At 33.0% G+C, this 22,750-nt stretch overlaps 4 protein-coding genes across 4 annotated transcripts in view; all 4 read right to left on the reverse strand.

The window, feature by feature from the left end:
- Slip1 (SLo interacting protein 1) overlaps positions 1–22,750 on the reverse strand; it is a 191,544-nt gene that overhangs the window by 95,551 nt on the left and 73,243 nt on the right. The gene's annotated exons all lie outside the window — the stretch shown is intronic.
- Positions 911–6,875, reverse strand: LOC139771823 (uncharacterized). Its single transcript, XM_071704912.1, has 5 exons — positions 6,024–6,875; positions 5,537–5,669; positions 3,125–3,392; positions 2,682–2,795; positions 911–2,018 (listed from the first exon to the last, which is right to left on the reverse strand). The coding sequence occupies exons 1-5, from the start codon at positions 6,291–6,293 to the stop codon at positions 1,853–1,855; spliced, it is 951 nt and encodes a 316-aa protein (XP_071561013.1). The 5' UTR covers positions 6,294–6,875; the 3' UTR covers positions 911–1,852.
- On the reverse strand, positions 6,873–10,470 carry LOC139771824 (uncharacterized). Its single transcript, XM_071704913.1, has 11 exons — positions 10,466–10,470; positions 9,322–9,529; positions 9,083–9,202; positions 8,842–8,959; positions 8,343–8,474; positions 8,207–8,285; positions 7,779–7,892; positions 7,628–7,718; positions 7,304–7,449; positions 7,016–7,151; positions 6,873–6,926 (listed from the first exon to the last, which is right to left on the reverse strand). Exons 1-11 carry the CDS (start codon positions 10,468–10,470, stop codon positions 6,873–6,875), a joined length of 1,203 nt encoding a protein of 400 aa, XP_071561014.1.
- LOC139771782 (uncharacterized) lies at positions 10,569–12,529 on the reverse strand. Its single transcript, XM_071704819.1, has 6 exons — positions 12,298–12,529; positions 11,661–11,777; positions 11,503–11,593; positions 11,118–11,257; positions 10,830–10,962; positions 10,569–10,681 (listed from the first exon to the last, which is right to left on the reverse strand). The coding sequence occupies exons 1-6, from the start codon at positions 12,456–12,458 to the stop codon at positions 10,631–10,633; spliced, it is 693 nt and encodes a 230-aa protein (XP_071560920.1). The 5' UTR covers positions 12,459–12,529; the 3' UTR covers positions 10,569–10,630.

Raw genomic sequence — 22,750 nt, forward strand, 5'->3', positions numbered from 1 at the left:
TCACAGATGTGTTGAAGCTCTTCCAATAATCGCTTTACCTTTGATATCAACATTTCATTTTATTTTTTGATTAGTCTCGTTGGAAATTTGCAAAAAAGCTATTTTGTATAAAGTCTAGCTTATCAAAAATATTTATTTTATATATTATTTATATTATTTAATTGCATATAGCAAAAGACCAACTTACAATTTGATTGTTAATTCGAAACGAGTTGTATTTAATTGTATACATAATATAAAGTGATGCGACTGAGAGAATCTTGATAGCGATATCGATAGTGCATTTGGCAGACACAAACACTGCAAACTACAATCGATACTTATAGATTTATTTTAAAAAAAAAAATTTTTTAATTTAAAAAAGCCTTTTTTACGCGATTAACTTAACTGCAGATATAAAATAGCCGATTGTTTTTCCATATACTATAATGTAATGAGCAATTCATATTACGGAAAGAACAATTTTGCTGAAGTATCTAAAAATTTAGCTAGATACAGATCTGACAAAATAATTTTGTTGCACCATCAAAATAATTATGTAGATCAAACTGTTTGCTAAAATGTCAACATTTTTTGCAGCATCATCATACTTCAGCGACCTACTATAATTATTTTCATGGCAACAAAATTATTTTCAGATCTGTATCTTGCTTAAATTTTTAGATACTTCAGCAAAACCGTTTTTTCCGTGTAATTCTTATCGTATATTATAGCAATTGTATAATAATATACTCTTTCGCAAAATTGATAAACTATATCGAATAGATTATGAAAATAACAAACACAAATACATCAGATGGACAGACGATCGTGAAATTATATTCAAAAGAGTATTTTCAATCGCAAAAACCAAAGTAAAAAAATTATAATATATTTACAATTATGTTTACGAATTTAAATGTACCTGGGACACAATACAGCTGAGCAAAATACCGAAAAATAACATCAACTGAAACTGTACGAGTTTGGATTGCTGATAAGGCCATAAGCCAACTACAAGAAGAAGAATCTTATGATATCTAAAATGCCGCGCGACACTGATCATTGCGAGAAACGACACACGTCTAATACAAGAAGAAATCGACGAGCATTTCTTTTCTTTCACAAGATATAGATATTTATGTTTTAAATTTTCCTAGTACTAATTTTTAAATTTTCAAATTGCCTAATTCAGCAAAAACGTATAATATGAGGTGGTAGAGAAAATACTACCGTGAGATCGAAACACTCGCGAATTAATGTTTCTGCCGGAAAGGAACAGGCGATCGATTGACTTGACGCCAACAGACATTCAACGAACGTTTGTTTCCCCTCATAAAATACTGCTATTATTTTAATCGAAGTCCACGCGAACGCATGACAGTTGTCCTTTCTCACGCGATGACCGTTTCACGCGCGGGCTCCACCACACTTCATTGTCTACTTTCGAATGACACACTTGTTGGCCAAGAGGAACATCAATACTGGCGTTGCGCGCTAACATGTTAAGTATCTAATTATTGTTAATAAAAGACGGAATATTTCAAACTGCAAGTCATCGAAATGTCCATACTAGTGGTATCTAAGAGATTTAAACTTTTTTCGCAAATCATGTAAAGAAGTGTTAATAAGTTTTTTTCATATATTGTACATAACATACACAACTGACATTTTATACGCACCACATGTTTACTTGTTTTAAATTTTACCTACTCTACTGCAAATTGTAATACGCTGCCAGATGATATGTTTTACGTCACTGTTGCATAGATAGAATATACAACGGTGAAGTAGGATAACGATGCCTTTGTTAACTAGAATGCAATGTGTCATACGATACTATCTGTGCCGAATATCAAATATACACAATATATTAAACGCAACGATATAGAGTGATTTTTTTTACCGTGGCGAAAAGTTCGATGGAAAGTGACAACACTCCACCAAGAGACACGCGAAAAGTTTTGCTGCCATTTTGCAAAAGAAATAGTATCAACCTTTGTACGTGCAAAGATGTTACGTACCACCGACCATTGTATCTACAAAGTAATAGATATAGGCAACCAATCAAAAATTTGAAAAGATCAAGTAACTTATCAATCATCGCTGAGTAAGCGGATTCATAAGCTAATTCTAAAACTAATTGTAATCTTATCTTTCCGTAACCAATTAATTTTATATTTATATACATTTGTGAGTACAGTAAATCTTACGCGGTAAAAAATACGTGATTATTGTAATCGGTAATTTCTTGTCCGGTATAATTAACTATAAACAAGAATGCAAAAATTGCAAACGTAATTACAAAATGAATATAACATTGTTCGATATCGCCCTCTCGTGACATGGTTTCAGATATCTAAAACACATAGCAATTTATATTTTATGTATATTTCACAATAGATTATTTCAGACATTATTACAACGAAATCCTTTCAATTTAGATATTATATTGCAAACGGTTCTTCCATAATCATGACATTATAAAATCAAAGTCAAAACGGTCATCTAAAAATACATAATACATATATCTAATAATGTAAGAACTCACTCTATAAAGATTGAGGCTCAAACAAATCACATTAATTACTATCAAAGAAAATAGTAATCCCTCAAAGGTGGAGAACAAATGTGTAGAGAACCTTTAATAAAAAGAAAATATTAATACATGTATTTATAACTATTGTTAGATAAATACTAACTTTACAGCTTTGCGATGAATATCTACGGCATGAATTATTTCCTTACGAATTATAATCTCATTTTTCAAGCTAATATTTTCCACGTTTACCATCATTGCCTTTTCGATGCGGTAACTGCGGTAAAAAAAACTTTTTTTTTTTTTAATTACACAGACACAGAAAGGAAAACGATTCGTTATTACACTTTACTGTCGTAATAAATTTCTTCAATCGTCATGTGTAAGCAGAAAAGGCTAATTAAAAAACTTAATTCACTCAGAATAATTTTTCTGTAAATTATATTGCTAACAAAACAAACAACACAATAATACTTATTCTACCGAAAATAAATTATCCTGCAACATAATCATTTCTTTCCATATAAAATAGTTCAAATACCACCAAATAAGATTATGCTTACAATCAAAATATTTTTATACTTATTTGTACATTTATTTTCTCACCTGGCGATTCTAAACATTCCACAGGCATGTTTGGAGTATGTTACAAGCATCATTCCTGTTCCTACCAATACAGTACCTCCTGTACAGGCAGCTCCGAAAAAATGCAATAATATTAAATACATGTAGCTCTCTCGACCGATGAAGAACTTGGGTAAAATTTTTTGCATAACGCGATGTGATTCAGACTCGTTTGCGAGTAAGACAGCATCAAGAAAATACAGTGAAATCGTCAGTAAGAAAGTAGTACTTATGTTGCACACATGAAATACTAAAGACATAAAAAAAGAAATTTTTTTAAACATATAAGCTTCTTATTCTTCTAATTGTATAGGTAATATTGTTATACATTTCTTTTTCGTGCATTAACCAATTCATACTGTTAATTAATGAGAGCTAATAATCGTACTGTTACCAATCCAGTTACCAATTAAATTTATTTTTGTGCTCTTAATATAATATAATTAGAAACAAAAATTTTTATATATTGTGACACTTACACTTTTATTCTATTCTCCTTTTAACATTTCTAATTACATGACGTCTCTCAATATATTAACTTAAGTAATAAAGTAATTAACGCGACTTTTATAACAATTATAAACTATGTACTTCGAGTTATTACACAGTAAAAAATCGTGCGTCCATATGTTAAAATTTTCTTGTGTTACCAAGATTTGATTATTATTTCAATGTAAAATTAACATACAACAGCTATGTTATTATTTTCGTAACATTTTCATGTGTTATATTTATGTCAACGTGATAACTTAACACTTTATGTATGTCATTTAGAAATTGAATATTATTTTGAGTTCTTTTATCATAATTATTTCAAAAAATCAACACGCCTTAAAGTTATTTTAACATAAACAAAAGTTAAAGTAAATCGTCAAATAATCGTAAACTTTGACATACAAAATAATCAAATTTACTAAAATCAAATGTTTTTATTACACATTTTAAGTTAAAATAATTAATATTATGTGTTAATATTACTCAAAATAAAATGTATTAATATACACTTCGTAAGAGTTACATTAAATGTATTACACGAGAAACTAAAATATTAACAAGTAAAATATTCAAAACAACATTTCTTTTAAGTTGAAATAACTATCGTTTATTCAAATGCTGGCCAATCAGCAGAGACCGTTAGGAGCGCGAACCTCGCAGGCTCGCAGTGCTCGCACGGTTAGGCGATCCCTGTTTGAGACAAATAAAGCAAGGGAACAAAATTCGTATCACGGACAAGTTTCGGAGAGAAATAGAAAAGCCAGTTATACAAGGTGAATTTTTAAAAATATTTTTATCTCAAAATATAAGATATATTATATAAATTTAAACTACACACAGGAATTTTTTTATGTAAAAATAATGAAAATTCATTGAGCAGTAGCTGGTTGAAGTTGCCTCTTCATGAAACGCGACGGGGATCGCAGAGACCGCTCTAATCATCTGAAATCAAAATTCGGGGAAAATTTCATCAATTTATGAAAAAACGCTCAGCAAGAACCTCTTTAAGAAAAAAATCTAAAATTAAAAAATCTAAAATAAAAAAAAATAACAATTAAAAAAAAGACAAAATCGTTTTTTTATTATTTTTTTAATTTTAGATTTTTTTTCTTAAAGACGTTCATGCTGAGCGTTTTTTCATAAATTGATGAAATTTTCCCCGAATTTTGATTTCAGATGATTAGAGCGGTCTCTGCGATCCCCGGCGCGTTTCATGAGGAGGCAACTTCAACCAACTACTGCTCAATGAATTTTCATTATTTTTACATAAAAAAATTCCTGTGTGTAGTTTAAATACTAAATAAAAACATGCACTAATTTTCAAAACAATCGATTTATTATTCTCATAAAAAAAATCACAAAATTTAATTCATTTATACTTGACCCTCCCCCCTTAATGTCAAAATACTAACACAAATGTTTACATATTGATAATATTATTTATTCTAGGTAACTATAAGTAATGTTATAATTTAACTGTTCTTGTGTTAAAATTTGAACTCTTGAAAGTGTTATATTCCTCAACATTACTTTCAATATATGTTAAAACTTACATATTTTTATGTTAAAAATTACATTTCGTACATGTTATTATATCATGTAACTGAATATTTGTGTTAAGATATCACCAATTTTTTATTTACATCAGACAAAGCAAAATGTTATATCGACATTTTTTACAAGTTATTTTTACTATTACATTATACTTAAAGTTAAAAGAACAAATATAAATGTAAAATATAGTGTCAATTAATTAACATTTCTAATTTGTCAACAAGTAACACACGATGAATGAGTTATTTCAACTTAAAATTTAGAGTGGACTTTCTGGGACATGTGAAAAATGTTACGATTAACATTTTATTTTTTACTGTGTACGAGTAAATTATTAAATATTAATAAACGTTGTCTTACACATAATTATAGCCGTAAGACGTTTCGCGATGTTCCCATATTTTGTTATAATAGCGATCTCGTACTCATCTTTTAGATCGTTACAAATATGTTGAAGTTCATCTAATAAGTACTTAATCTATCATAGCAATAAAAATTCTTTTTGACATCGTTTGACGGTATCGTAAAATTTATAAAAAATATCTTTTGTGTAAAGCTTAATTTTTCAAGAATATTGAATATAAATACAATAAAGAATTTAACATAACTTACAGCATGAGTGTTAATCCAAAAAGAATGGTATGAAATCGCATACGTAATAAAATGCAATGCGACAGAGAAAACATTAATGATAAGAGCTGGAGTGCATTTTGTAAACACAAGTGCTGCGAGCTAAAAACAATAAATTTATTTAAAAATTAAAATTACAAAAATTTCTGTCTTTAGTTAACTAATTAGAAACATAAAATAATCAACTGTTTAACATAGACACAGCTGGATGCACCTGGTATACAACACTGCTAATCAGGATACCGAAAACCAAAGTTATCTGAAGTTGAACGAGTCTTGTTCGTTCGTTATAAGGCCATAAGCCAATTGTGAGCAGAAGAATCTGATTGAATCTAAAATGCTGGGTTTTGATGCAGATCATCACTATGCGAGAAACAGTACACGTCTGACCGAGGTAAACGTCAAAGAAGGTTTGCGTATGCCGCACTGTCTCAAATATCGAGAATATTATATATTTTTTCTTCTTCAACATAAATTCTAAATTGCTCAATTCAGCATAAATATACTATAAGGTAATAGACAAATTGATATCGTGAGACTGGAACATTTGCAGTTTTATGCTTTGCACGGGAAAAAGGACGGGCGATTAAACGATCGATCGATTTGACGCCGAGGGAAATTCAACCGATGATTACTTCCCATTAAAAAAAATATTCTATACTGCGATATTACTTGACTGTGCGTAAACGCAGGTGTCTTTTCTCACGACAACCGCTTCTTCACGTGCTTCACTTTATTGCATATATCCGTACGGCACGCGTGTTGGCTAAAAGGAATATCACTGGCATTGCGTACAAACATGCAAGGTATCAAACTATTGTTAATAAAATACAAAATATTACAAATTGCAAGTCATACTAATAAAATGTCCATACTAGTGATATCTTAAGAGATTTAACATTCTCCAGATCATGTAGAAAAGTGTTAATAAGTTTTCTTGATATATTGTACATATACAACTGACATTTTATATTACCACATGTTTACTTGTTTTTAACCTCACCTATTCTACTGCAAATTGTAATACACTGTGAAATGATATATTTTCACGTCACTGTTGCATAGAATATACAACGGTGAAGTAGGATAACGATGTCTTTGTTAACTAGAATGCAATGAGTCTTGTATTATCAATGCGGAATATCAAATATACACAATATATTAAACGCAACGATATAAAGTGATTTTTTTTACCGTGGCGAAAAGTTCGATGGAAAGTGACAACACTCCACCAAGAGACGACACGCGAAAAGTTTTGCTGCCATTTTGCAAAAGAAATAGTATCAACCTTTGTACGTGCAAAGGTGTTACGTACCACCGAACATTGTATCTATAAAGTAACAGCTAGGCAACCAATCGAAAATTTGAAAAGATTAAGTATCAATCATCGCTATGAGTAGACAGATTCTAGAACAAACTCTAAGTTCTCTTTCGATAACAAAAAATTTACTCATATACATTTGTGAGCACAGTAATTCTTACGCGGTAAAAAATACGTGATTATTGTAATCGGTAATTTCTTGTCCAATATAATTGGCTAGAAACAAAAATACAAAAATTGCAACCGTAATTATAAAATGTATACAACATTGTCCGATATCGCCCTCTCGTGACATGGTTTCAGATACCTAAAACACATAAATAACAATTTATGTTTTATGTATTGGTATTTCACAAGAGATCATTTCATTATTACAACGAAATCCTTTCAATTTAGATATTATATTGTAATCTTCCAACTTTGACATTACAAAATCAAAATCAAAACGATCATCTAAAAATATATCTAATAACATAAGAACTCACTCTATAAAGATTGAAGCTCAAACAAATCACATTAATTATTATCAAAAAAAATAAAAGTCCATTAAAGGTGGAGAACAAAAGCGTAGAGAACCTTTAACAACAAAAAAATATTATTACAGGTATTTATAATTGTTGTTAGAGAAATACTAACTTGACAGCTTTGCGATGAATATCTACGGCATGAATTATTTCCTTACGAATTACAATCTCATTTTCCAGGCTAATATTTTCCATATTTACCATCATTGCTTTCTCGATGCGGTAACTGTAAAAAACTTTTTATTATAATTACACAGACACACAAAAAGGATTCGTTGTTGTAAGATATTTTATAATGTCGCGTGATAAATTTCTTCAATCATGTGAGAAACGGAAAAGGTAAGTTAAAAAATCTAATTCGCTCAGAATAATTTTTCTGTAAATTATATCGCTAACACACCGAACAGCACAATAATACTTATTGTGTACCAAAATAGATTACACTGCAACAGGATCATTTCTTTCCGTTTAGAGATTGTTTAAATAGCGCCAAATAAGATTATATTTGCAATCAAAGAATTTTTATATTTATTTCTTCACCTGGCGATTCTAAATATTCCACAGGCATGTTTGGAGTATGTTACAACCATCATTCCCGTTCCTAGCAATACAGTACCTCCTATACAAGCAACTCCGAAAAAATACAGAAATACTGAATACGTATATTTTTCTCGACCAATGAAGAATTTAGGTATAGCCCTTTGGAAAATGCGACGTAATTCAGACTTCTCTACGAGCAATACAGCATCAAGAAGATACAGTGAAACCGTTAGTAACAAAATAGTACTCATGTTGCCCACATGAAGCACTAGAGACATAAAGAAAAATTTTTTTAAATATTGCTTCTTATTCTTCTAAATAACATCTTTACACGTTTCAAACTTTTTCGTGCATTAACTAGTTTAGACTGCTAATTAATGCAAGCTAATAATCAAAGTATCCAGTTATCATTTAAACTTATTTTTCTACTTTTAAAATAATAATTAGAAACAAAAATTCTTATCGTGATACTACGCTTTTATTCTATTCTCCTTTTAACATTTCTAATTACATGACATGACATCTCTCAATATATTAAATTAAGTAATAAAGTGATTGACGCGACTTTTAAAATAATTATAAACTATCTCGCTTAATTACTAGTAATGATTAAATGTTAATAAATATTGTCTTACACGTAATTATAGCCGTAAGACGTTTTGCAATGTTTCCATATTTTGTTATAATAGCAATCTCGTTCTTATCCTTTAGATCGTTACAAATATGCTGAAGTTCATCCATTAACGACTTTATCTATCATGACAATAATTCCTTTTAACATCGTTTAATAACGTATTTATAAAAGATATATATCTTATGTGTAAAGCTTCATTTGTCGAGAATATTGAATCTAAACACAGTAGAAGCACAACTTACAGCATGAGCCTTAATCCAAAAACCTTGGTAAGAAATCGCAAACGTACCAGAAAACAATGCGATAGAGAGAACATCGATAACAAGAGCTGGAGTGCATTTTATAAACACAAGTGCTGCGAGCTAAAATCAATATATTTATTTAAAAATTAACATTACCAAAATTCCTATATTTAACTAATTAGTTAACCAATTAAAAATATAAGCTAATCAGCTGTTAACATAGACACAATTGGATATACCTGGTATATAACACTGCTAATGACGATACCAAAAAACAAAGTTATCTGAAATTGAACGAGTCTCGTTCGTTCATAAGGCCATAAGCCAATTGAGAGCAGAAGAATCCGATTGAATCTAAAATGCTGAGTCTTGATGGAGATCATCACTCTGCGAGAAACAGTACGCGTTTGACCGCGAAAACGTCGAAGAAGATTCGCATATTCCACTCTTTCGAATGTCGAGAATATTATGTTTTTTTTTTAAACATAAATTCTAAATTGCTTAATTCAGCATAAGTATAATATGTAAGATAATAGACAAATTGCTACCGTGAAGTTGGAACACTCGCAGTTTGATGTTTTTGCACGGAAAAAGAACGGGTGATTAAGCAACCAATCGATACGACGCGACGTCGAGGGAAATTCAACTGATGCTTATATACTTCGTAAAGAAAATATTTGCACAACACTTCTTCATCGAATTTCATGCAAGCGCAGTTATTTTTTCTCATCGTGGCAATTTCATGCGTTTTATTCTATAGTATACATTCGTGTGATACGTTTATTCTTTACGAACAATATCGATTCATCCATCTTATGTATGTGTCGTGTTAACTGTACATACATACATAAGTACCACCAAGAAAAATCTACGAAATGTAGCTCTTCGAGCTTCTTATACTGGAAGTATAAAGAGTTCTTTATACTTCTAGTACTAAATTACTCAAAAATTATCTATTCGTCCAAACACAAAGAACATATTCTGTTTATTCTTATTTGAGAGGGAGCATGTTATCCTCTTCTAAATGTATATAAATACGTTCACCTGTTATATCTCTTATTATATTGCATAATAACAAAACCTTTTAAGCAATAAGTAGATAGAGGTTATCGAGACTTAAGGAACCACGTGGATTTGTGACTATTAAAATAGTACAACGAACTAATATGACGACATCAGGGTTGTTAACGGTATGTATGTATTATTTTGTCTATGCAATCTTCATGTGGCTGATATTTTACTTGCTTAGACGAAAAAAAAACGTTCGAAATCTTCTTATTAAAATTAATATTATTCAAAGGTGAAAGATACTTCAGGTTTTGTATAAGGTATAATCGATTTAATATAGAAATGAACTAATACTTCTCTCTACTTACGTCTTACGTCATGGACAGTACGCGTTAAAATTAAAAAAGCAAGAAATATTATTTTTTCGATAATCTTGTCCAATAGTCAAACAGATACGAAAAAAATTATTTTTACACTTACCTATATCACCGCAAATTGCAATACGTTATACAACTGCAGTCGTTGGATCAAAAATTTCCGCTATTGCATCGAACACATAACGGTAAAATAAGATATCGATGCCTTCGTTAACTAGAATGAAATGTATATATCTGTATCGTGTGTCTGTGTATCATATTTATACATGTACATATATATATATATACACACACACTTATACATAACATATACATATACGTAACGTGCTACACGTAACATAGGCCATATAATAATCTTTTACCGCTGCAAATAATTCTAAGGACAACACGAACATTATGCCAAAATTAAGACTGACAGTCTTGCTACCCCTTTGTAAGAGGAATAATATTAGCTTCTGTACGTGTAATGGTGTTACATACCACCGAACATTGTATCTACAAAATAAAGATCAGAAAAACAAATTGATAATTGGAGATACAATAATAATCTTTATACAGAGTTATATGAATTAATCTCCTAATCTCGATTATACTAGAGTTCGTCAAAATATTACTGACATATATTTATAAGCATACATAGTGTCTCTTACGCAGTGGAAAATATGTGGTCATTATGATCCATAAATTCTTGTCCAGCATAGTTAAATAAAAACACATATACAAAAATATCAACTACGATTAGAAAGTGAAATACAAAATCATGAATATCGTGCGAAACAGCTTCAGAAACCTAAAATATAACGTCAGAATTAATATTTTGTTTCATAATTGATCATTTTTTACCAGCAAGATGCAAGCAAGAACTAGAAAATAAGCTTTAATTTAAAGAAATTTCGTTCTTGCGACAACCCTCTCCTTCAAGCCATTTGATTTTCTAGTTCTTGCCTGTCCTTTATAAAACAAAATCATAAAACATTTTTTTTCCAATTTAAACACTTATCCAAAAATATATCTAATAACGTTAGAAGAACTAACTCCATAAAGATTCAGGCTTAAAGTAAGTACTCCAATTATTAATAAGACGAAACGCGATCGTTGGAACCCAGAAAAGAAAAGTGCGGTAGACCTTCAATAAGAAGAGAATATTATTACATTTCTTTTTGTATAATTTTGTTACTAGATATTTAACTAACTTTATAGCTTTACGATGAATATCAACGGCATGAATTATCTCTCTATACATTATAATCTCGTTCTCCAAACTAACATTTTTCAGCGTATTTACTGCTATTGCCTTCTCAATGCGATAACTATAAAGAATGTTATTATTATGATTATCTTTGTGGAGTTTATGAAAGAAATCGATTTACTGACATATATATATATATATATATTATTTTTTTTATAACGTCACATATTACATCGATTGTTATAAAAAAGGCTTGTAAATATAATATGCTAAAAATAACTATTGTAAATATTTACCAATCAACTGTATAACATTGATTTTCATTTTACTATCGAAAGATCTAGTTGCGACAGCAAAATACATTTTTTTGAAGATGGGGGGGATTGTTGTGTTTTAGAATAAAATTCATATTTCTTTTAACAAAAGAATTTTTCTACTTTATCAAAAAAAATTTTCCTACAATATGGAATAATTTACTATACAAACAAAGTTAATCGCGCCCATACCCAATGTATAATAGCGATAATTTTGCTACAATAGCCAATTTGCTTTCGTCTATATAAAATTGCTTCAAATAAAAACGAAGAAAATTATGTGTAAAATTACAATTTCTACATTTATTCTTACATATATTTCTTCACCTGGCGATTTTAAACATTCCACAAGCATGTTTAATGTATGCTACGCACATCGTCATTGTTGCTACCAGTATTATCCCTCCTATCATAATCGTTGAGCCCGAATGCAAGATAATTATATACATATAATTTTCTCGACCGACAAAGTGCTTAGGTATAAGCATCTGTATCAGGCGATTTATTGTTAGATGATATTCATTTATGCGGAGGACAGTATCAAAAATGTACAGTACAAATGGAAATAAAATAATAGCAATTAAGTTGCACACATTAAGCCCTAAAAACATTAAAAAAATAATTATATAAATTTTTGTTTGTTTTTTGTCCAAAAAATTGTATCCTTAAATGGTATAAGTACATTTCAAAATTTATTGCCCTTTTACCACTTTCCTTCCGAGTATTAATGCTAAATTAATCCTAATTTTTAAAATACTAATTGTTCTAGTAAAGTATATATAATGGAAGAAAGTATTTTTATTATATTCTTACAGAATGCAAAATTTAATTATAAAATTATGTTATTATACAATAATAAACATATATGGTGTATATGTATATTTATTTATATGTGCTTCTCATTGTATAATAACATAATTTTATAATTAAATTTTGCATTTTTGCTGTTAGAATATAATACTTAAATATTTTAATTAAATACTCATGTGGTTAACCAGGCTAATAATTCAATTTATTTACAAAAAATGTACTAGAGATGTCAATATATACTTTCTTACATATAAGTAGAGTTGTATAACGTCTCGAATTGTCCCCGCACTTCTTCATGATATCAATTTCTTTTTCGTCTTTTAGCTCGTTACAGATACGCTGAAGTTGCTCCAATGACCATTTCATCTATAGCGTCAAAAATAGTTTTCGATATTCGACTCATTGTATAAATATTGTAAAGAATTTACGTATACAAACTAATTTATCGACATTATTTATCTAGTTAAATACATTAAAAGATCAACTTACAGTTTGTCTGTTAACTCGAAAAGAGTTGTATTCGATCACATACATACAAAAAAATAATGCAAAAGAGACAACCTTAAGGATAAGATCAATAGTACAGTCTGCAGAAATAAATACTGCAAGCTATAATTAATAAACTTTTTTGAAAAATAACTTTTAATAATTACAGTAAAGTATAGATATTTAATTTCACTATACGTATATTATATATTAATAAAAATAAAATATAAATATTTAAAAAATTTTTGGAAAATAGTATTACATATAAAATGGCCATAAGAAAGAATATGATTAGAAATGTGGACCTACTTGATACACAACACTACTAATCAGAATACTAAAGCACAAGATTATCTGAAGCTGAACTAATTTCGAACATTGATAAGGCCATAAGCCAATTAATAGTAAAATAATCCGATTCAAACTGAAGTGCTGGGTCACAATATAGATCATCACTCTGTGAGAAACGTATCGTGTTTGACTGCGAAAAAGTTGGTGAAGAATAGCATATTTTCTTTTTATGAAGAGTCAATGACTTTTAAAACTCTTTTATTTCTCTGATATAAATTCTAACATAAAATTGCTTAATCTTGCGAACGTAAGGTAATTTAAAAAGAAAATACTACCGTGAGAATCGAAACACACAAATTTCATGTTTTTGCTCGGTGGAAAAGAATAGACGATTAAGATCGATCGATTTAATGCCGAGAGAAATTTAACAGATGTCCATTTCCCACAGAAAAATACAAGATGACTTTTTATTTGAAACTCGCGCAAACGCATGTTTCGCTCTCTTTCAACATCGCGGTTGCGTATTGCTCATTGTGATATGTGCATTGGTAAGATACGTTTGATGGAAGTGCCATGCAATTTGTATTATTGCGCCGATATATCCGCACTATAAAATTGCAACCGGTAAAGTACAAAATATACTGAATGTCAATACTTACCTACTATAAATTTCGAAAACAACCTTGGATCATAAATTAAAGCACTTATTTTCTTATATTCTACCTGAGTACGTTTGCTTATTACACTCTAAGAAATTGTTTATGCTTTCAATGAATCAATTTTTGCTACTGTCAATAACATATTTTTATCGCTCGCATATTAACGAGGACGCTAATTCAAAATATGTTCAACGGTGACTATAAGATAATTGAAAAAAATATAAAATCTGGTTTCGCGAGCCATCCTGCTCAGATTATTTTCTTAATAAGGACAATAACAGATTAGAGGGGAAGTTTCAGATGAAGCGATTATTTACATACGCCAAAGAAGTTGCACATCCTGGATGCATTTCAGCACTTTCTATTTAGAAGCGCTCATCATGCTCAAATAATAACTAATTGATATATTATATTTTAATTATAAGGATTTTAATTTAATTGAGTTTCATGCACGTTCCAAGTTTCACGTTGTCAGTATTCCGCTGTTTGCAATATATATAGATAACTTTTAAAAATCATAGGTGATACATATTTACTACAATACTAGACGCACTCTTGAAACACAGCGAGTATACTTTCGAGCAGTGTCTTTTATCAGTTCCCTCTGATAAAAGCCACGCGTTTGTTCAATATATCACTTCCGTGAAATGCTCCTGTGGATTACGACAGTGATACTTGGACTCTTGCCTTTCGCAGGTCAGACACGGGTCTCGCAAACAGAAAAACCTTCGAGTATCGCATGTACATACCTCTTGCGAGGACGTTCATATTTCTCTTTTCTTCCTTCGTTATTCCACGATAGCGTCGCTTTCCACGGTGCGGGTATTTCCGTACCCGCGAATCGCGAAATGTGCTTTCGAGAGAGACGACGGACGACGCGTCTCCGATACGGGAAAAAAAGTGAAAGCGTCATATCGAGAGAGGAAAAAAAACACCCGACAATCGCAAAGAGATAGAAGCGGCAACGAGTTTCCGGAAGAAAAAACCTCATAATCGTGAGAAGAGAGAAAAAAGGGTGGAGCAGAGTCGGAAAGAGAATGAAAGTACCGTGTCAAGGAAAAAGTCGCACAGTCGTGAAAAGAGATTAAAAAATATGTAGCGAGATACGGAGATACAGTCTCACGTTGATGAGGGCAGACGGCGTAGCGGAATTAGAAAGAAAGTAAAAGTGTCACGCTTAAAAGAAACTTTGTTGTCACGAATTAAGATATAAAAATATGCACTAGAATCCGCTTCATGATCACAAAATAAAAAAAAAGATGTAGTAGGATCGAAGAGAGAAAGAAGGAGAGAAGGTGAAAAGGAACAAGAGAGGGGAAGAAATAAAGGATAGGATCTGCTCGATTTTTCCAATATGTATCAATCTCTTTCTGTCAATCTGTGAGATTTGTTATTTAAACGGTAATTAAAAACACAAGCAAATAAAAGAATATATATGTATAAGGGAAAAATTCCTTCTTTTGAAACGACATATCTCTTCCTTTATTTTCGACTCTGACGATAGGTCCATTCCGAGCGCGAGCGTCCGATGAGTTTGCAGCTGCGAGTGGATGGTACGTGTTGGCGTGTTGGGAAAAGATGGAAAGGCGGAAAGAGATTGGTGAAAGGGGAGAGAATTGACAGGGAGGAAGGAAAAACGAGAAAGAGCATGGCAACGCGGCCGTCGGCGTTGTCGTCAGCCTCGATTAAAATGTAAAGGGATTCATGCCGCGCAGCCAATTTATATGCGTCTGGCTGGGCCCGTTCTGAAATCGGCCGGGTATCCGCCACCATCGTTTCCCTTTTCCTTCCCCTCCTCTTAATGTTTTCCGACACCCATTCCGCATTATTCGCGCCCGTGCATTATTCTTTACATTCGATCAATTCGGCTCTTTGTCGAAACGTAAAACGATTCCATCGACGCGCCTCGCTTCGCATCGCGGACCTTTGGATTGGGATCAACCATAATCTGACGCGCGATGCCAGGATAGGCTGGATAAAGCAGTGCGCAGCGCGACAGCGCGTAAAATTTGGAACCTATCCCAGATTTTAACGAGATATTGAAACTATGAGAAACGAGATAAACGCGCGGTGGATTTCGGGCTTTCGCAAATTTATTTTCTTTCACGCCGCTTTTTTGGGGAGCTTGTTTGCATATCTTCCTCGCTTTCGAGAAAGATATACTAATTCAGTGCTTCGTGTATTAACGTATACGAACATACACGAACACACATAATTAAAAGAGGTTAAATATATTTTTAATCTTTATAAAAAAATATATATATAAAGAAAAATAAAAATTTAATGCTTTTTAGATAAATCTTCTTTTTCATCTCTCTAGTAAATATAATATTTTATGCTAGTATTTTACACACGGTGTATATTTCTGCACGTATATGTACCCCCAAAAGATTTTCCGTCTCACGAAAGATTAACGTCAGTTTCGCTTGTAAGTTTCACTTTGTATTCACGACTAGGCGGTAAACTTTATGTCATCGTAAACAAAATATTTTCATGTCGTATACAGAAGGAAGATAAAACAAGCTGATGAAGCTTTTACGAACAAGCAAAAACACCGTTACACGTTACAAGTTTATTTTAAATATTTATTTATTGTCAGCTTGCCAAGAAACTCACCGAATTATAAAGTTAATTATATTGACTTAGCGAGTTTCTTTAACACAAGTCGAGAATACAAACTTTCAAAGCAAGTTTTCTTCGATTTACTACGCGAGTGCTTGGTTTCATTGTAACACGATATGCTGGCTGCATTTTCCACTGCACGAAGAGAAATGAGATCCACGTTTTTTGGCAAAGATCTTCTCTTCCTTCTTATATTTTCTAGCTAGAAGCGTCAGGAATATTCGGTAAAATCAATCGAGTACAGAAAAATAAACTTTTACGTGAAAAAATAATTTAGGAAAAGATGTAAAATAGATACAAAGAACTCAATAATATAATAATAATATAATATAATAATAATGGCGCTTAATTACATTAAAATCGAATAATTCATAATGCTATAAAAAAAAATGTTTTTCCTTAACTTTAATTTGTGAGGACTAACCATCAAACTTTCTTCTTATAATAATTATATTTATTCTGTATGAAACACGATATATTCGAGATTGGGACTGATGGCTATCTAAAATCGAAATACATATACATCTTTCTCTGATATTTCTTTTCGATTTTAATTTCCGATATTTCTACTAGACCAGGGATATCAATTCGCGAACGAGATAGTGTGAAATGTCGAATTTTCTCACAAAATCGAATCTTAATCTCTCGATCCGAAATCGTACGGCCGATATTCTCTTCTTCTTTTCCTTCTCCTTTCGAATGCAAGCTGTTCTTTTGCATTCGATGTATTCAGCAGCTCGCTCGTCTCGCGGATTCGCGCGTGAATCTGTCGATATTCCATCGGATACGCCTGGGCTGGAGAAAGGAAAACATTACGCGGCGCCTCCTGATATCCCTATTTTTCCTCGCGGTTCTCGCTCGATATAGCCAACCGATCGAGAAAAATATTCTCTTCGCGTCCCGGAAGTTTATAAATTCCATCAAAACGTATTTCAATGCCATCGAGACGTATTCTTGTAAAAAGAAGATCCGCATGAGAACGAAAGCGAGTCTTTTCTCAGTCAACTCCTGCTTGATATCTTTTCGTAATATTATAAAAATTGTTAGAGAAAATTCAAGTTTTACGTGCAAAATTTAAATAGAGAAATCAGTTATCAAAATAATATGTACATTTTCAGAGACTAAACAATTGCGATAAATAATGCACATGCATATACACATGTCAAACACATACGTATTTTGTTGCATAGAAAATATAATGTAAAATCGCGATTAAATTGCTATTAAACTTTTCTTGTGTACACTGTATCTTTCAATAATTCTATCTTACTTTGGCGATATAATGTTAATTGTTGTGACATTGGCTTTCAAACCAAGATCTCAAAGTGAAGAATTCTATTAACACACAAATACTATCTCTCTTCGATTTCGAAATTCGTTTTATGCGAAATAATATAGAAGTAAAGAAATACGCGTACAGTAGGAAATGTTTTGTATAGAATTGGCAGGGATCATACAAATATTAGGATTAATTATAAACGAAACATCTAACCGTTTTCTCTCGACTCTACGGTTTATGCAATGTGTCTCATAGCTTGTTGCATTTTCGCGAATAAGAAAAAGAATTCTTTAATTGCACATCACGCGTCGAGAATATAAACATTGATTGTAACTACAGCATAAAAGCTGCTAGTACAGAGTCTACTCTTTTATCTAACTCTAAAATCTATTAATTATTGATCAATATGTATATATGTTAAGTAAAATCATTTGTCATGGCGGATCTCTTTTGTATCTCTTCACAAAGCCTTGAAATAGTTTATCTAAGATATTGAGTTCCAGGGAAGGAGTTCCTTCTATTCAATAGTGAAAACTACCGACATATCTTCGTGTCAATACCGAGAAATGACGCAGACGTCTAGTCTTCGTCGCTCAGTCAGGGGAGTTGGAGTTTGCACACGGGCGCAGACATCCCACAGGAATTCCATTTCTTTTTTTCTTCTTTTCAGGGCGCACCACGCGGATCGCTTACGATCAGACTCGTCATAAGGTATGCGTGATGCAACGTCGTGACGGCGGTAGCGGCGGCAACGGCGGCAACGGCGGCAACGGCGACGACGTGCATTTAGACGCATCGGAACGAGCGGCGCATCGTAATAAACACGCGTGGCCGCGGGACAATAGAATTTCGTGTGCATCTAGCGACGAGGGGAGAACAGATGCATACGTCGCGGCTTCTGACGTGCTGATAAGATCGGCGCACGTTCTCGCATTCACAATGAAAACGAGGAGACGCGACGACACGGAAATTATCTCGCGCGCAGTACCGGTTAGTATATCCCTAATCCTCTAGTTATCCATTCTCTTTGAAATATCTGAGTGTTCCAAAATATACGGAATATTTAATCACTGAATTTGACAATGCTGCCACAATTTAATTGATTGTTTTATATTATATTTTCGACACAGCGTCTATACGTATTCGTATTATTTATAGTGATTCCTTTAAATTCCAAGATTATATTTATTCATTCATAGTATCAAAAAAGAGTTTAACTTTGTTGACTAGAGTAATTCTTATGATATATTGCGAAAAGATATCGAGTAGAAATTGACTGAGAGAGAGAGAGAGAGAGAGAGAGAGAGAGAGAGAGAGAGAGAGAGAGGGGAGAAAGAGAGAGAAAGAGAGAGATTCGCTTTCACTCTTATATACGGCTCTTCTTTTTATAAGAATACTTAATGACATCAAGATACGGTTTTGATATCGATTACGTGATGATCTTGATTACGTGTGAAAATTGGCGTCAACTCAATCTTATCGATTGTTATACTAATACCTTATACCGCTTCGTATTAAATTAGCTAATATCATACTACCCATTTCCATGGTTGTTATGTATCTAAAGAAGGTCACTCTTCTTCCACTCAATTCTAAAAGAAAGTGCGCATTTTCTCTCTATTTTCGATACGTGCAAGATTTCGAAGCGTTTCGAGCGAAAAGGATGGAATAATATTGCAATTACTTGCGACCGATTTACTATTTTTATAAAGAGGCGGCAACGCCTCGAAATTATGGCAGATGTGGAACGATGTAAAGTAGCGCGAAAAGTAGAAAAGGAGAAAAAGACAGAGAGAAAGAGAGAACCATGCTAATGGTACCATAGATTTCTACTCCTTTCCGTTCACATTTCGTCGTCGTCGTCGTCGTCGTCGAGGGGTAGAAGATCGCGCGTCGCGAAAGGCGGAATGGCGGAGGGATGAGAACAACTGAAAGGAGTGCGCGACTCGCTTAACCCTCTAAACGTGCGGAATAATTTACGATCGGTCCCATCCGCGACGATCTTCTCCAGCGAGAAGAGGGAGAAGGGTTTCTTTCGCCTAGGTTGCTGCTTCCTTTTTTTCTCTGTTTCCCTTTCCTCTCTCTTTTTCCATCCACCGCGGAAACCAACCCCGTTATCCACGATTTCCTCGGCGCGCCACCCACCGCGATGCCACCGGAACTCGCCAGTTCCATACATAAACCAGAGAACGTCGCGTCGTGGGAGAGACGGTTGATCGATCGACTTACATTCGATCTGTCTGCTCATGCTCATCCTTTTACGCCACCTTGTACCTGCTTTCTGGAAGATGCGAAAAGTGCCACTTAGCGCGACTTATAATATCGCGAGTGTCGCGGAGCTCACATCTTCCAAAACTATAACCGGGACTATTATGTAACAAAATGGCAGTTCACCTCTATGTTTTATTGGATAAAATATTCAATCTAGATAATTTTAAGCGTATAACACAGTTTAATAATTGGTCGCACGTTTATTTCAATAATATATTATTGATTAATTTAGAGGAATACCTAAATTTCAGTTCGGTTATGTGAATGGCGTGAATAGACGACACATTCAACATATATCATCAAATAAAAATATTCGAACTTGTTCAAAAGACTTGGTATCCCAATTTTTAGAAGGCTAATTTTAAGTGATTCGTAAGAGAGCTCTAGAAAATCTTTCGTCGTCACTTTATATAATGTCTTCTCAAAGACATTTCTTTTCAAGACATTTTTGAAAGTTACTTCTATGTAAACGTATTATTGCAGTGTTATGAACGTTCTCGGTAATATCAGGAATCTCAAAGGAGGATACACGAATCGGGTCAGTACAGTGAGAGATTAAATCTTTATTATACTTTCGAGAGACAAATTAATCGTACCGATAGCTTTCGTGGTCTCTGCACTATTACTGTCGCCAGTGTCGCCAGGCGGGCGCTGGGCGCTGGCGGGCGCTCCCCACTCCTCTCTCTCTAGCTCGCGCCTATCTTTTGTTTATGTTTACAAGCGATGTTCCGGGTGCATTCCTTCTATTTTTCCAGGACATGCAGAATTAAAGATCATCACTGGCTTGTCGCAGCTGTATCTTCAAATACGTTGGCACGTCACGCTTAAAGGGAAATGCCATTTTTCCATTGTAGCGGAACTATATCGATAATTTTATAATAATTTAATATTCATTATGGCGACAGGAGGTGCCTTTGGCGTGTAAGCTCCGGGGAAATGCTGTTGACACTGTGAGAGACAGGGACAAACGATAGTCGCCTCCTTCGGCCTGACTCCCTTTTGAGCCAGCCTCTTCCGAAGTTACACCGCCATCGAATTTACGTCGAACTCCTTTGTGCAGCGGATCACGACAGAAACCAAATTAAGAACGAGCCTTGGTTTAATGGGATTTCGAGGCGCGGAGACCAGGATAGACTTGTGGGATGACTGACGACATCATAAACGTTAATACCTGGGTTCATAATAAAAGTGCTTCTTACGGGTAAATATAACTACGGAAGACACCGGTTGTCGCAAAGGAAAAATGGGCAGCCAATAATTTAATTTTTACAAATTTTTAGATTCTGGAATTTGTTAATATATCGTAATATGCTAGCTGTTTTCTTACAATATTGTAAATACTTCTGTGTTGCTAAATACCGCAGTTTCGCTTGAAACACGATAAAGAATAAATTCTCTCTCGCGCTACAATTCGAACGGTGTATTTTGATTAAATTCCACGTCTGCTTTAAAATATTTTCGAATTGTACGGAAGACAAGTGGGCAATAAAGCGCACTTTGCAACGATGAAGCGTCGCATGGTCAGTAATCGGGGAAGTTCCTGGCTGTAAAATCAAGCGAAGCGTACGGAAGAGAGAAAGAGAGAGAGAGAGAGAGAGGGAGAGATTGTAGAGAGCGATTGCCGGCACACCCTCGAACGAGACAACGCTGCGCTCTCAACACCCTTGACGTCCTGTCGCAAAACAAGCACGATACGCATTTAACGTCGCTGGGGGGGGGGGGGGGGATAAATCGGATGCACCGACTAGATCTATCGACCCGGAGACACTTCATTGCGGGATGTAGTGCATATGCATATCGTCACCGCGATCAAGCTCGAACTGACATCCTGTAGGTATCTCCGATTCTTTTCTCGTAGAGATAGACAGATAGAAGCAGTAGACTATCGACGCTGTGAAATTTTCTCATCGACATTGAAAAGATAAATACCGAAGGATTTAGGAAAAACGATAATCCTAATGAAAAGAGAAGCAGTTTAATTAAACACGGATTCTCGGAGAGACTTCAAAATGTTTAATTAATTAAACTAAAGAGAGAATTGAGCGATTATTCACTTCCATTGCGCGTATTTTATTATTATTACTATTATTGTATAACATTAAATAATAAATATCATCCCTTTCCAATATCTAATAAATTAATCGTTTTCACCATTAAATATCTTGTAATACTTATTGCTAAATATAAATGTATTATTCAAATCTCATTGATCCATCTAATCATCTAATCTCATAATTGAAAATTTATTTAGCAATAATAATTATTGCAAAAGTATATTTTATATTGGTTTCAATCAAAATACGCATACAAAAATTTAAAAAATTGTTAATCGATCGTGTAGCCAGGTACAGTGAGAAGTTGA

This window comes from Temnothorax nylanderi, unplaced genomic scaffold (genome assembly GCF_030848795.1).
Source record: "Temnothorax nylanderi isolate EJ_2023f unplaced genomic scaffold, tnyl_v1.0 TNYL_tig0044_pilon, whole genome shotgun sequence".
Classification (NCBI taxonomy): Eukaryota; Metazoa; Arthropoda; class Insecta; order Hymenoptera; family Formicidae; genus Temnothorax; species Temnothorax nylanderi.

Bases quoted from the DNA above. Each gene is read 5' to 3' on its own strand.
- LOC139771823 (XM_071704912.1), bottom strand. From the start codon at position 6,293: ATGTTGAAGAAGAAAAAATATATAATATTCTCGATATTTGAGACAGTG. The intron at 3,393-5,536 runs TTAATATTTAAT...TTATGTCTTTAG, and splicing joins TATGTGTAAGACAACGTTTA to TATTTCATGTGTGCAACATA. The intron at 2,019-2,681 runs GTTAGTATTTAT...ATTACTTTGTAG, and splicing joins ATTCATCGCAAAGCTGTAAA to ATACAATGGTCGGTGGTACG.
- LOC139771824 (XM_071704913.1), bottom strand. The intron at 9,203-9,321 runs GTATATCCAATT...TATTGATTTTAG, and splicing joins TTAGCAGTGTTATATACCAG to CTCGCAGCACTTGTGTTTAT. The intron at 8,475-8,841 runs GTAAGACAATAT...TTATGTCTCTAG, and splicing joins TCTTACGGCTATAATTACGT to TGCTTCATGTGGGCAACATG.
- LOC139771782 (XM_071704819.1), bottom strand. From the start codon at position 12,458: ATGCTTATACCTAAGCACTTTGTCGGTCGAGAAAATTATATGTATATA. The intron at 11,778-12,297 runs GTGAAGAAATAT...CATTCTTTATAG, and splicing joins GGAATGTTTAAAATCGCCAG to TTATCGCATTGAGAAGGCAA. The intron at 10,963-11,117 runs GTAAGAGACACT...TTTATTTTGTAG, and splicing joins GACCACATATTTTCCACTGC to ATACAATGTTCGGTGGTATG.